Source organism: Bidens hawaiensis, unplaced genomic scaffold, assembly GCF_021521415.1.
Source record: "Bidens hawaiensis isolate Kalapana, Puna unplaced genomic scaffold, B.hawaiensis_p1.1 tig00002617_1, whole genome shotgun sequence".
Classification (NCBI taxonomy): domain Eukaryota; kingdom Viridiplantae; phylum Streptophyta; class Magnoliopsida; order Asterales; family Asteraceae; genus Bidens; species Bidens hawaiensis.
In genome coordinates, this window is record NW_027491142.1 from 1,333,932 (window position 1) to 1,347,827 (window position 13,896).

The 13,896-nt window shown below is 39.1% G+C and overlaps 1 protein-coding gene across 1 annotated transcript; it reads right to left on the reverse strand.

Moving 5' to 3' along the window:
• Nucleotides 1-859: 859 nt before the first annotated feature.
• Nucleotides 860-2,652, reverse strand: LOC143620608 (uncharacterized). The gene is made up of 4 exons (XM_077092266.1): nucleotides 2,558-2,652; nucleotides 2,112-2,465; nucleotides 1,985-2,074; nucleotides 860-1,596 (listed from the first exon to the last, which is right to left on the reverse strand). Exons 1-4 carry the CDS (start codon nucleotides 2,627-2,629, stop codon nucleotides 979-981), a joined length of 1,134 nt encoding a protein of 377 aa, XP_076948381.1. The 5' UTR covers nucleotides 2,630-2,652; the 3' UTR covers nucleotides 860-978.
• Between the last annotated feature and the right edge of the window lie 11,244 nt (nucleotides 2,653-13,896).

The window sequence follows — 13,896 nt, forward strand, 5'->3', positions numbered from 1 at the left end:
TTGAACATATTTGGAGAAACAAGCACATACCTGCAACGACGAGTACAACTAAAAATAGTTGATTTTTTTAGTTATATGTTTTTAAATTTAATTTAGTTTGTGTTTACCTCACAGGGGTATCTCCTTTAGCTGGTTTGAGGGATAATGGGTTTGTAGCTGGGCAAGCAATGAAAAGGGCTGAAACGAAGAAGGTGGAGAAACATGCTAAAGCCTGCGAAGAGAACCAACATGTTTTTGTCCCTCTGGCTTTTGATACCTTTGGCTCCTTGGCACCGAAAGCTATCGATTTCCTAACCAGGGTCCAACGGGTGCATAGCAATGTGTCGACTCCAAAGGGACAGAGGTATATCTTTAGCAGGTTAGGGTTTGCAATTCAAAAAGGGGTAGCGGCGCAGCTTGTTGCCCGCCTACCTGCTATGTTGATATAATATCTATGTTTCTATATAATGAAATTTCTTTCTATCTTCAAAAAAAAAATTAGTTTGTTTTTATTATTATTGTATTTTATAAATTTGTTGGTCTTTTTGTTTTATAAAAAAAATAAATAAAGAGACTTCAATATCCCTCACCATAGAAGGGCATCTTTGGGTGAGGTTTTGAACTTTTGATGCCCCTAGTGTTCATGTGACGCTGACATGACACTATGAAGGACATCAATGCCGTTCACCATAAAGAATGGTCTAATATGCTAACTCACCCCCTCAATTAAAATCAAGAACCCAAATGATATTATATTTACTGTAAATTTTTATTCATTTTACTTCAAGATTATACCAAATTATGTTACAACATTTAACTACTAAAGTCCATCACCGCCCATGTTCTTCACTCAACAGTGGTTTTATCTCCCTACCACTTGACCATCCACACTAAAATACCTAAAAACAACTACAAACGCGTCTAGTTAAGGAATAAAAACAAACTAAATAAATTTGAACATAAACCGCTACAACCACCATCAAATGCGCTCAATTCAAGTCAGAAGTAAACAACACGCTTGCATCGAAACACTCCATCCGTCGGCGGTTCATTATTAACCTCCACACCACCACCCCTGCTCGGTTTCTCAGGCGTCGACACTTCCCTCCTTTTCCCTCCCACCATCTCAGGATCCCATCCATCTTCAATCTTAACATCTGCAAATGTCTTCAACTGCGGCATTCCCCTCTTTCTCTTCGTCAACTCTGTCTCGGGACCCGACTCATATTCAACCTTAACCTCCACACCACCACGCCCACCCCTACCGCCGCCAATTGGTGACCATTCATCTCCAATCTTAACATTCCCACCACCATAACATGTGTTCACCTCCCCCATTGGAGCTTCTTGTTTGATCGGTTTTTCGCACTTGAACACGCGAGTAAGATTCAACACACCTTCTTTCTTATTGTACACGAATGTTAATACATCACCATCTGATAACTTGTGATACTTGCGGAACACTGACCATCCTGCTGTTAAACAGTATTTGTATTTGTTAGTCCTGTATCGTTCTACATGTATCCCCATTGTCCACTCTTTTCCTTCAGGGTCCTTCAACGTTATGCTCTTTGGATGTTCTAGACCCGCAGCCTTCACAAATTTGACTGGCAATCTCTACAACCCACAACAAAAAAAACTTGATTTTATTAATAGGTACATAGGGTTGTGTAAACGTACCCTGTCCCCATAAATCTTCACGGTACCACAGGAGAGAAACACAAAGAAATATCAATAATGTGACTAGTTGAGCACACACTTTAATCTTAATAACGCAAAAGACTGAGGTACTATTATTAGTGTGACAATTTGAGCTCATATTTGGAAATACTAATCATGTAACAACAAACTGCAGCACATACTTAGAAACATTAATAATGTGAGAAGTTATAGGATTGAAACAAGTTACACGGATAGAACAGAACATTGTGATGAATGCTCAATTATCCTTGGCATTAATCTGTGAATAAAAGAAAAATTATTCAACAAAAGTTAGAAATATTACCATGTAATATCTGAAGGATCTCCTAAAGACTTTTTTATAGCAAAGATTCTCCCCTTCCATAACCTCATCACCATCATCATCATCATCATGACATTCACGGACCATATCAGCACACTTAACACCATCATCTGCAAAATCTGATAGTCAAAAAACCATTTGATTTGAATAAATAAATAAATAAATAGAAACAGAACAGAGATAGAACCCAACTGATTTTATAGACCGGAAGATCCTTTTCACACCCATTAACACCAAGAAACGAAACACAAAACTTGAAGGCATCAATCATCCAAAAGATAACAACATCCCTCACACACAATCCAACATCTTCCACCAATTTCTCCCATCCGTTACCAAAACAATATTCTTCACCGATCTTTTCAAACTCAACCCGCCATGAATGCTTCCCTGTTACCGACACGAGTATCGGGCTTTTAGGGATCTTCTCAAAATACCTTCTCACAAAAGCTTTTGGCAATGACTGCAAACAAAATTCAACATATCATACATACAAATGATATATATATATATATATATTAATAATGGAAAGGGGTTTAGCGAATGAATACCAACCAGAGGGGAAGAAGGGTCACGAATGACTTTGAAGAAGGAAGGGGATCGCTCATCTAGTTCGCTAGTAGCCATTTGGGATCAATTGAAGAACAGGAGTAATAAAGGAAGAGATTTAGGGTTTAGATTCAACGAAAGAACAGTAGAGAGAAAGAGGGGATTGTGATGTCAAATACACCTTACCGGGTCACAGGTCAGACCGGACATTGACCCAGATAACGTCATAAATAATATAATATATATAAAAGATAATAATACCAACTTTCATGTCCAATTACACTTTACCTTCTAAATTTAAGGAATAAAAAGGCTGAGGGTAGTGGGGGTGAACGGGGGCGCTGCCGCCTACGTGGCTCGCGAACACCGCTACACCCCTCATGTGAGCCGGGGCGCGGTGGTTCGGCGTGGGTGTGACCGCGGGAGCAAAATAGTCGTTGGGCTGTTTGGGTTTTCAAAAAAATTGCCGTTGGCTATTTTTAATTCCTTTTTTTAATAAATAATATATTATAAATAACTACCCCATTTTATAACAACAACACACCATTCGGAAGCTCGACACAAAAGAAACCGTTTCAAGAGTTTGGCTTTTCTAGCCAAAGACTTTAGCCACCTACTGCCATACGACCAAGCGCTAATGGAGGAAGAAAAAGAACGTATTCGGAAGGAATTGGCAACACAAAAATAAAAGCGCTATTTATATGTATTTTTTTATTTTCCTTTTTATTTATGTTTTAATGAAGTATTTTAATTTATATTTGTGTATATAACAAAAAAAAATAAAATAAACAAAAAAAATCAATCAAGCCTCTGACCACCTGGACCACTACACCCTCTAGGGCTTGGTTGAGGGGCTTTATCCTGTGCCACATCAACGCCTACGTGACGCGAATATATTAGATCACTTGAGGCTCAACCAAGCCCCACTACCCTTAGACTTACTATTAATGCAACAAAACACCTTTGTAAGCAAGAAAATAAAACTATTAAATAACTAACAATGGGTAAACTGATGGGGGCGGGAAACGTGAAACTTTACTCTTGCATGACCTTCTTTTTCAACCTTCATACATGTTCTCATTTTACATTTATATCACAAATCCACAGCTATTAACGTTAAACAAGGCTGGTTGGTTCGCCTTTGGCTTATTCGATATGCTTTCAAGCCGGTCTTTGCGTGGGTTCGACTCCGATCTTGTACATCATTTTTGATTTAATAAAAAAGACGGTTTGACCGGTGGTTCACCGGATCGATCTCGAACCGCAAACCGGCAAACCCTGCCAGGTTATTCGGAACCGCAAACCGGCAAACCCTGCCGGGCTAACCGGTTGTTCACCGGTTCCGATCGAACCGCAAACCGGCAAACCCTGCCGGGTTATTCGGAACCGCAAACCGGCAAACCCTGCTGGGCTATTAAGAAACGGGTATTTGATGCGAAACGGACCGGAACACCTACCGGGTTCCGGTCGGACCGGCCGGTCCAGTCCGGGTTTCAAAACATTGTGTAAAATAAAAAAAAACAAACAAATTTATAAAGTACAATAATAATAATAATAATAATAATAATAATAATAATAAAAACAAACTAAATTAAATTTAATATTTATATATAACTAAAAAAATCAACTATTTTAAGTTGTCTTCGTCGTCGCCGCCGTTTTATTGTTTGTTTCTCCAAATATGTTCAACCAAATCCAATTGAATACTGGAATTCGTTTCCCTTCTTCGTGTTTTTAATAAATTAGCAAGTTTCCATCTTCGTTTTGTAACAACTCAGATATTTTCCATTAAGATTTTATCCGTAACCGGACCCATTTTTATGTTTGGAAAATGTTATCAATTAAAATACCGCATTTATCGAGTAAATTAACTATTATTATATTATTGTTTAATATTTATATAATATATAATTACAACTTTCACTAAAACTATTACCCCCATTATGTTTCCACTTTCATTCTCCAGGGACTGAAGTGTATATTATATATTATTATTATTACTTTGATTCACCAGACTCGTTTACCCGATCCGATCCGATCCAAACCCAATTCCTGATCATCATACCCGTTTACATGATTCAGTGGCTTGGACCTCAATTCTCGCGATCAATATGGAAATTGAATCAAGATGCGTGTTATACATTCTATATTCGGCCACACCGACGTTCCAATTAAGTTAATTCAATCAAAAAGGATTCGTTATTGTTAATATACTTGGCCGAAATAACTTGAATCTTATTATACATACAAATGGTTTTTATAATCCAATTAAACTTGCAATTATCATCAGTGAACCCTCGCCAATCTATCCCCTATCATTCTTCGCCGGACCTGTTCGTTCCAATTTAGCCACTGTTTAATCATCGTTAAGGAACCCTTGTCAACGCATCTCGAGAAACTCGGTGTCATTTAACTTATTTTCTGTCACTGTTTCATCTTCATTTGTTCTACTTTATCAGGTGAGTATCGCACTCCCCCCTTTTTAACTCATTTTCATGTTTTGGGGGCATATGCGTTCTATTTATTTTATTATTATTTAATACTCAACTTGCAAGTGTTAGTCATGTGTGTTTATCAATTTATGTCTAACGTGTTATATGCTTACAGACTTTATTTGAATACATTTCGGAGAGGTCCATCACAATCACATAATAATATGCTCATACGACCGTCGTAGTAGCCATCGTCCAGTTCATCTGGCATTGTGCTTACCGACAACAAATTTACTTGCTCATTTGGTTAAATTGTTTATATCACTTGATATAGTTTGCACTTTTCTATATATTCACTTATTTGGTGTTTTACTCACTCAACCTCGTGTTGACAAATTATTGTATTTTTAACGCATATGCATGTCACCGTATGATGTGATTATCAAGATTCGTTTGAAGAAACTTAGGGTTGCATGCTAGAGAAGAAGATACAAGAATTAAATTTGGATATTGTTTTACTTGTTTAATTACGGAATAATGTACCTTGGTTTTTGAAATTGTTGGATTATTTGAATTGTAATAATAGATATTATCATTTTAAATATTGCATGATTGTACCTTGAGAGTTATGAGCAATCAGCTCATGCCTCGGCATTTCCGCCTTAGGTTGGGGTGTGACTGATTGGTATCAAAGCCGAAGGTTTAAGATAGGTCGTTAGTGGTGTCCACAGCTCTCAAGGTACTATTATGCAATATCAGGAGTTACAATATCTATCAAATTTAGTTAAATATCCAAGTACATAAAACTCATAAATAAACAATTACAATAAACAACCACAGTTAACTTTTTGTATTTTTTCTCTAATATGCATCCTAAGTTGTTTCAAACAATCTTGATAATCACGTCACACGATGACCTGCATATGCGTTGAAAATAAAATAGTTTTGTCAACACAAGGTTGGGTGAGCAACACACCAGTTTAAATGTACATATAGTATATATAAGAATAAGTAATTACAACAAGTCATATGAGAATACAAATTAACCAAATGAACAAGTATAATGAGATGTCGAGAAGAACAAAGCTATAACGACTGGCGTATGATCATACTGTTATGAGATTATGTTGGATCTCTCCAAATGCGGTTCACGTAAAGCATGTAAGCACATAAACAAGTAAGGTATAAATTGTTAACATATAAGACACTAGTTGTAGTTTTATGTATAAGTATATATGAGAAATATAATTTACGCATATGTCACCAAAACGTGGAAAACGAGTAAAAAGAGGGAAATGTGGTACTCACCTTGATGACAAACAAAGGTGATTATGATAATAAGAGTGCGAGAAAGTCACACGCGAACGTTAAAGCCTATTGAGAAACGAGAGCAAAGGGACTTGCTAAGTACAAGATTTAATTACGAGAACTAGTTAAATAATAACAAATTAATATTATAATAATATAATAATATTATAAGGATTTATTATATACAATTATTATTTTGATTTATGAAAACTTAACTCAATAAAATATTATTTTTATAAAATTACTTGATTTATTTACCCGTTAAATTTTAGTTTTTATGTTATAATATTCTTTATATATATATATATATGTATAAGCCTTTATGTATATACGAGAACGAAAACGAGAGTTAAACGGGTATTACAAAGTTGCTTTTTATTATAATAGTTTTATTTACTCATTAGTATTATTATTATATTTAGTAAAGGTTTAAAAAAAACTATATAAAAAATAACATGAAAATCGGGGTGGCAGGGGGTCGAACCCGCGACCTGCCCCCCTGAATCCCTATGAACTAACCAGGTGGGCTTAACAAGTACATGCAATATAACCCAGACCTGATGATGGCTGGTTAATTTGTATTCGTTTTAGTTCGTTTATTTATTAGTTTTATTCGTTTATTTTGGGAACTTCGATACTTCATACGTGTTTATTGTATTTCAGGTCACATATGTTAAAGTACTTAATTTGGACCTGCCGATGCACGTGATGAAGACCCGGGATGTCTAGCACGCGAAACGAGAAAACAAAACATGGATTCTACTGACAAGGCCAGCGATGGGCAGGCCAGAAGACCCAGCACGTATCGCGATGGGATTTAAAATTGAGTTTGACTTTTGGTCCATCACGTTACGCGATGGACCAGTGAAGAACCCATCACGTATCGCGATGGGTGGCTTAGACTTTAAAGCTAGGGTTTTATATCAATTTCATCTTTGACGACCCAATCTTATCATACATCGAAGGAGGCGATTTCCAGAGCTCAAGAGAGGCGATTGCATCATTCCAAATCAACCCGAGAGTCCACGTATGATCCATATAATCCAGATTGAAGATCCCACGATGCCGAGACGCGGCTAAACTCGTTGAATCTCACCCGGGAATGTAAAGTTTGTAACGATTTCAGTGATCTCATGTAACTAAGAACGTTTATATATAATTGTTTATGGTTAATCTATGGTTATTGATGTTTAGTATGTCTGTGTGTTCAATCGGTTTAGGTTTACGTTGATCTGAATGATTAGTTACTAGCTGCTATAATAATTGACCATAGGGTTGTTTGATTAGGTTGAATACGATAAAGCATATATTTGCCCTTAACTGAGTCACACTGGCAGGGATTGTTTGATAACCAGTGCCGTGTGTAAAGCGATTATTGATGCCTAAGGTTTTGTCTAGTTGACCAATATGTAGTTAATCGTTAATGATTAATTTGTTAGGTTGCATGAGATTACTGTAAGTTACTCACTTGAAGTCCCGAGTGTGATTTGCTTTTACTATTTGGTTGAAAATTGTTTGCTTGTTCGTTAGCTTTATTTTAAACTAAAACTATTTTCTTGTGTGATCAGCACTTAAACATTACTTCATAATATTAGAAATTAGAAACACTTTGCATTGAACACATACTCCTGGTGGATATGATACCTTACTTATCCTAGCTACTTAGGTTAATTAGGTTTTTGCATGACTCAAACGACGGTCATTAAAATGGCGCCGTTGTCTGGGAGTAGTGCGCTTAGTGTTTTTCGTGTTATTTGATTTTTGTGTTTATTTTAGTTTTAAATTTAGTTTTTAATTTTCAGTTTCTAGTTTAAATTTTATTTTTTTCGTTTTACGCAGGGTGTGTTGTTTGTGCAGGTAACAGGTTTATGCACACCCGACACTCGAGCAGACAGTCACCACTTGTTTTCGAGCCTGAAATTGAGAGATTAGCTCGGCCGAACCGAGCTCAGAACAGAACCTCAGAAATGGAAGATCAAGACTAAAACCAAAATCAAAACCAAAACCAAAACCAAAATCCAAACCAAAACCATAACCAGAAACCAGAATTAAAACCAGAACCAATATCCGCACCCACTCCCAGAAAATAACACGTTTCACCCCGATAACATGCCTCCACCATTAAATTTCGATCACCAAAACAACAAGAATAACTCAGCTCATGTTTCTAAAAACGGAAACCGAAACCTTGATTAGGCTGAACCATCAGTCCCACATAACACTCCTAACCGCAGAGTTCGGATTAATCTTGATGATGATCATCCTAGCATTCCGACAGAAGATGAAGAAGAGGGGGAAGAGAATGACGTGAACCAAGGCTTTGAAGTTGATGATGTGTTGAATAACACACTTATATTTCCTTACAATTTTATGATGTTTTAATGATTTAATATCAAATTTTTGTAAGTTTAGGGGGTTAAGTGCAAAGTTTTACAAAGTTGAAATGTTTTGTGTAGGTTATGGAAAGATGTGGAAAAAAGGCAAGAAAAAGAGAACATGGAGGGTTTAATTGTCAAAGTTTCAAAGTTTAATCAAGGCCCGGTCCAAGCCCACATCTTAAAAGCCTTATATTATATTATATTATATTATGATAATAACACTTGGATTCAGCCATTCATTCAGCCAATACCCGAAATCACTAAACCCGAACCCCATATACCAACAGTCCGATCGGACAGGCTGTGCCAGCAAGAAAAAGAAGAAAATAAGAGAAAAAGAGGCGGCTATAGGGGCTGTTGGCGGCTGGAAATCAAAGAGGAACCCTTGGGCAGCAGCTAGGGGCTTCAAAACACTCACAAATCTCAGCCATATTGCTTAGTATACATCCTTAAACTTTATTTATCTTTCAAGAACCCTAACTATCTTGATTTGGTCTTTTGATTTGAATTGTTTTGCAATTGTTTGATAGTTTGAGTTATAATTGATTGAGTTTGGATCTTGAATGAGTTTTATAATGTTTATGATGATGTTTGTGATGTTTTTATTAAGTATGCATGGCTGTCCAAAAGTGATGAGTAGCTAAACTTGTTTGTTCTACCTAGGATAGATGATTGTTGAGTGGTTTTAACTTGTTTAATGGATTGTTAATGTTCAAGACTTATATTATTGATGTAAAGTTTAACTAAACCATGAATTAGATTGTGTGTGATGGCTGTGTTTTATTTGTTATTGCTTATAATCCTCTTGCATTAGTTAATTGAATCGGTTTTGATTAATTGATTACTTGTTAAGCTCTTTACTTGGTGTTTTGGGTTTATTTGCGGGATGCGCAACCGTAGGGATAAGTGGGTAATATATCATCTAAAATCAGTTAAAATACACCTTCTTTGAGACCGAGAGGTGATAAGAAGTAACATTGTCTCATTGCTTTTACTTGTTAGAATTAAGACCGCGCGAGAGCGGGTTTTTGTCTTGTCAAGTTTGAGTGTTTATGTGCAATTAGTTGGTTTAATTTGGGTTAAGTTAAATTGTTCCTCTATCCTTGGTTGCGTAGTATTCGTCTCCATTAGGATAGTGTGTCGGTGAGACCGAGAGGTGAGTCGTCATTTGAACACGTTAATAATTGTTTTTCCGGTTTGTTCTTTAAAAATCAACTAAAATAAGTTAGAGTTTGTTAGAGAGACTGAGAGGTAATTTGACTTTCTTAAACAAGTTTTGGTTGTGTCATCTTTTATAACCGGTGTCTTGAATATTTTCAATTCGTTGTCTTGTTATTTCTTTCAACATGATTCATTCCTAGGTAGACGTTTTTATATATTGAATTTAAATCAAAGTTTTCTAAAAGTGTTTTGTCAAACGTTTTTGTTTAGTTAAATCAATTTAAGTAGTTAAATAAAATCTTAAAAATTAAATAAATATTATTTTGGTAAGTCTTGGTTAGAGTTTTCTTAATCATAAACGTTTTCACGTGTCTTTGAGTTCGACATCCGGACATCCTTGATGCTATACTATTTATGATCGGTACACTTGCCGGTTTTGTGTGGTTTCTATAGGATTTTCGTTTTTATAAATTTAAAGCTTAATTGTGATTCGTTCTTTATTTATATTATACATTTTCACACATCAATTTTTTGGCGCCGTTGCCGGGGACACGGTTTGAAGCGTTTTAAGAACGACTCGAGTCAAGATTTTCCTTGTTTACTATTTGTCTTTCTTATTTGTTTTGTTTATTAGTTTAAAATAGTTTAGATAATTATAATTTCTTTTATTTATTTTAAATAGTTGTATGCGACGTACTCGATCTCTAGGACCACCAGAAGTTGAAGGATTTCCCGAACCAGAGAGAGAGCTTCTTGAGAGACGTCGTACAAAACCGTCTTCTAGTTCATCTACATCCGTCGGTAATACATTCTTTTCTCCTACTTTATCTGAACCCATCGTTAGGGATAGGATTATGGCCGACGCACCACCGAGGAGGACAGTCGCAGACCGGGCCCGTCCGGTCGATGCTGGCGTGAGATCTAGCATTGCTCCACCAGCTATAGGAGTTCAAACGACCTGGCAGATTCCATCGAACGTTCTGAACACCATTTCCCATTCTGCTCAATTTCACGGGTTGCTCCACAAAAACCCGCATTCACATCTCACTCGCATCGCACGTATTTGCGACACGTTTCATCTTGCCAACGTATCCGAAGACGCCATCAAACTCCGCATCTTTCCGTTCTCACTCGTTGATCAGGCGAGTCTGTGGCTTGAGTCCCTCCCACAGGGATCCATTTCTACTTGGGCCGCCATGCAGACCTAGTTCCTGGAAAAATACGATCCTCCGGCTAAGGCAGCTCGTTTGCGTAACCAGATTCATTCTTTCCAGATGGAGGACACTGAGAGTTTCTACTAGGCGTGGGAGAGATTCAAAAACCTACTTGCTTATGTCCGAACCACGGCTTGCAGGACTGGGCGGTTGTTGAAAAGTTCTATAACGGAGTGACGTACGCGACTCAGAATATGCTTGACACTGCAGCAGGAGGCAACTTATTGACGACAAAGGATATCGATGAGTGCATTGCCTTATTTAACGGTTTAGCCATGAGTGGATACCAGCGACCACCTTCTAAGAGCACCAAAACCGTCGACGCTTTATCACGCGGTATGCATTCAGTCGACACGAACACCGCCCTCGCGGCACAGGTTGAGGCGTTAGCGAAGATTGTGAAGGACCTGCAGGTGAAGAGTAAATTGTGCGAGATCTGTAGAGGAGGGCATGATACCGTTCAGTGCCCTGTAGGTTTCCAGGAGGAGGTAGTCGACTATGTTAACAATCCAAACCGAAACCCTAATTCTTTTAATTCTTATAATTCGGGTTGGAGAGGTAACCAAAATCCTAACTGGAGGAACGGAAATCATTCCGGCTTCCAGCCGCGTCAGAGCCTATTCCAGGATTCCGGTGAAGGAGCGAGTGGTGAGGAGAAGAAGCCCACGCTCGAGGAGATGATGGCACAAAAGACTCAGATGCTATCGCAGCTTATGACTCGAGAGGATTCCCGTCACAAGGAGACTCAAGAGAAATTTCGGGAACACGAGTCATTCATGAGAAATCAGGGGGCGTCAATTCAAAATCTTGAGAGGCAGATGGGAGAGATAGCGAATCGTCTGAATGAGAGGCCGCCAGGTACACTTCCGAGTAACACTGAGCAGAATCCGAAGGCCTTCGCGAAGGCGGTGATGACGAGGAGCGGTGCAGGAGCACATAGTAAGCCAGTGAATCAGGGGCCTGCGGTGGATATAGAGGAGCAGGTAGACGAGGAGATTCAGATGGAGTCTCCACCGGCCAGGGTGCATCAGAGGCGAAGCCCAGGAAGTACAGCACAGGCCGAGGACCAGCCATTACCCAGCACACCACCGAGAGTCTACAAACCTAGACTCCCATTTCCCGGGAGAGTCCGCAGGGATAGAGACGAGGAACAGAACACTAAATTTCTTGATCTCCTGAAGCAACTTCACCTTAACATTCCATTCCTTGAGGCACTAACTCAAATGCCAAAATATGCAAAGTTCCTTAAGGATATTCTTTCTAATATGGAGAAGTTAGCTGAGGTCTCTTCCATCCCGCTGAGTGCTGGTTGCTCTGCAGTTTTGCAGAGAAAGTTACCCGAAAAGATGTCCGATCCTGGGAGTTTCACAATTCCCTGCATCTTGAGTGATAATACGGTCGTTCATGCACTGGAAGATCTTGGTGCCAGTATTAATCTCATGTCGTATTCCGTGTATCGCAAGTTGGGACTAGGCGAACCGAGGCCGACCCGTATGAGTATCCAGCTTGCTGATCGTTCTGTGAAATACCCCCGAGGGGTGGTCGAGAACATGCTTGTTCGTGTCGACAAGTTCATCTTCCCGGTGGACTTTGTCATCCTGGACATGAACGATGAAGATAGTGTCCCACTTATCTTGGGCCGACCATTCCTTGCCACTGCACAGGTGTTGATCGACGTCTGCGAAGGTAAGTTGATTCTGAGAGTTGGGGATGAGAACGTCACCTTTGACGTTCGACAGTCACTGAAACACCCCAAGTCTGCTGATGACTCCTTATACTTCATCGATACCATCATGGAGCATGTTGGGGAGTTTCTCAGCGAAATTTGTGGAGGATCTGCCTCCGACACCCAGATTCTTGATAGGGAGATTCCGGAGATTGAAATGGTTGTCGTAACCAATCAGTCCTTAGATGACGACACCGAGTCGCATACCCCTGAATCTGGCGTGTCTGCCGAGATCGTACGAGATGATCCGATGGACCGACCTTCGGTCGAGAGTCCTCTTTCTTCCTTAGAGCTTAGGGATCTGCCAGCCCATCTTGAGTAAGCATTTTTAGATGAAGAGAGGAAGCTTCCAGTTATCATTGCATCTGCTTTGACGGAGGTCGAGAAGGAGAAGTTGTTGAAGGTGCTACGAGAGCACAAAGAGGCTATTGCTTGGAAGATTATCGACATCAAGGGTATCAACCCTTCGTTTTGCACTCATAAAATCCTCATGGAGGATAATTTCAAAACTGTCATCCAGCCGCAACGGCGGCTTAATCGGAAAATGCAAGAAGTCGTACAGAAGGAGATCATTAAACTCCTTGATGCGGGGATCATTTTCCCCATTTCTGATAGTGCTTGGGTGAGTCCAGTCCAAGTGGTTCCTAAAAAGGGTGGCATGACTGTCATCACCAACGAGCGGAACGAGCTTATTCCCACTAGGACTGTGACGGGATGGCGAGTCTGCATCGACTATCGTCGACTGAATGATGCCACCAGGAAAGACCACTTTCCTTTACCCTTCATTGATCAAATGTTGGAGCGTTTAGCGGGTCAGCAATACTACTGCTTCTTGGATGGTTTCTCCGGGTATTTCCAGATTCCCATAGCTCCCGATGACCAGGAGAAAACCACTTTCACCTGCCCTTACGGTACGTTTGCCTACAAACGTATGCCGTTCGGACTTTGTAATGCCCCGGCCACATTCCAGAGGTGTATGGTGGCCATTTTCCATGATATGATTGAGGACTCCATGGAGGTGTTCATGGACGATTTTTCCGTATTTGGGAGTTCCTTCGATCAATGTTTATCAAATCTTGAGAGGATGATGTCCCGCTGCGTTGACACCAACCTAATCCTCAACTGG

What these genes read in the sequence shown, in the direction of transcription:
- LOC143620608 (XM_077092266.1), bottom strand. Translation starts at nt 2,629, where the DNA reads ATGGCTACTAGCGAACTAGATGAGCGATCCCCTTCCTTCTTCAAAGTC. An exon ending in GTGACCCTTCTTCCCCTCTG is followed by an intron (nt 2,466 to 2,557) that starts GTTGGTATTCAT and finishes TTTTGTTTGCAG; the next exon opens with TCATTGCCAAAAGCTTTTGT. An exon ending in GATCCTTCAGATATTACATG is followed by an intron (nt 1,597 to 1,984) that starts GTAATATTTCTA and finishes TGTGGGTTGTAG; the next exon opens with AGATTGCCAGTCAAATTTGT.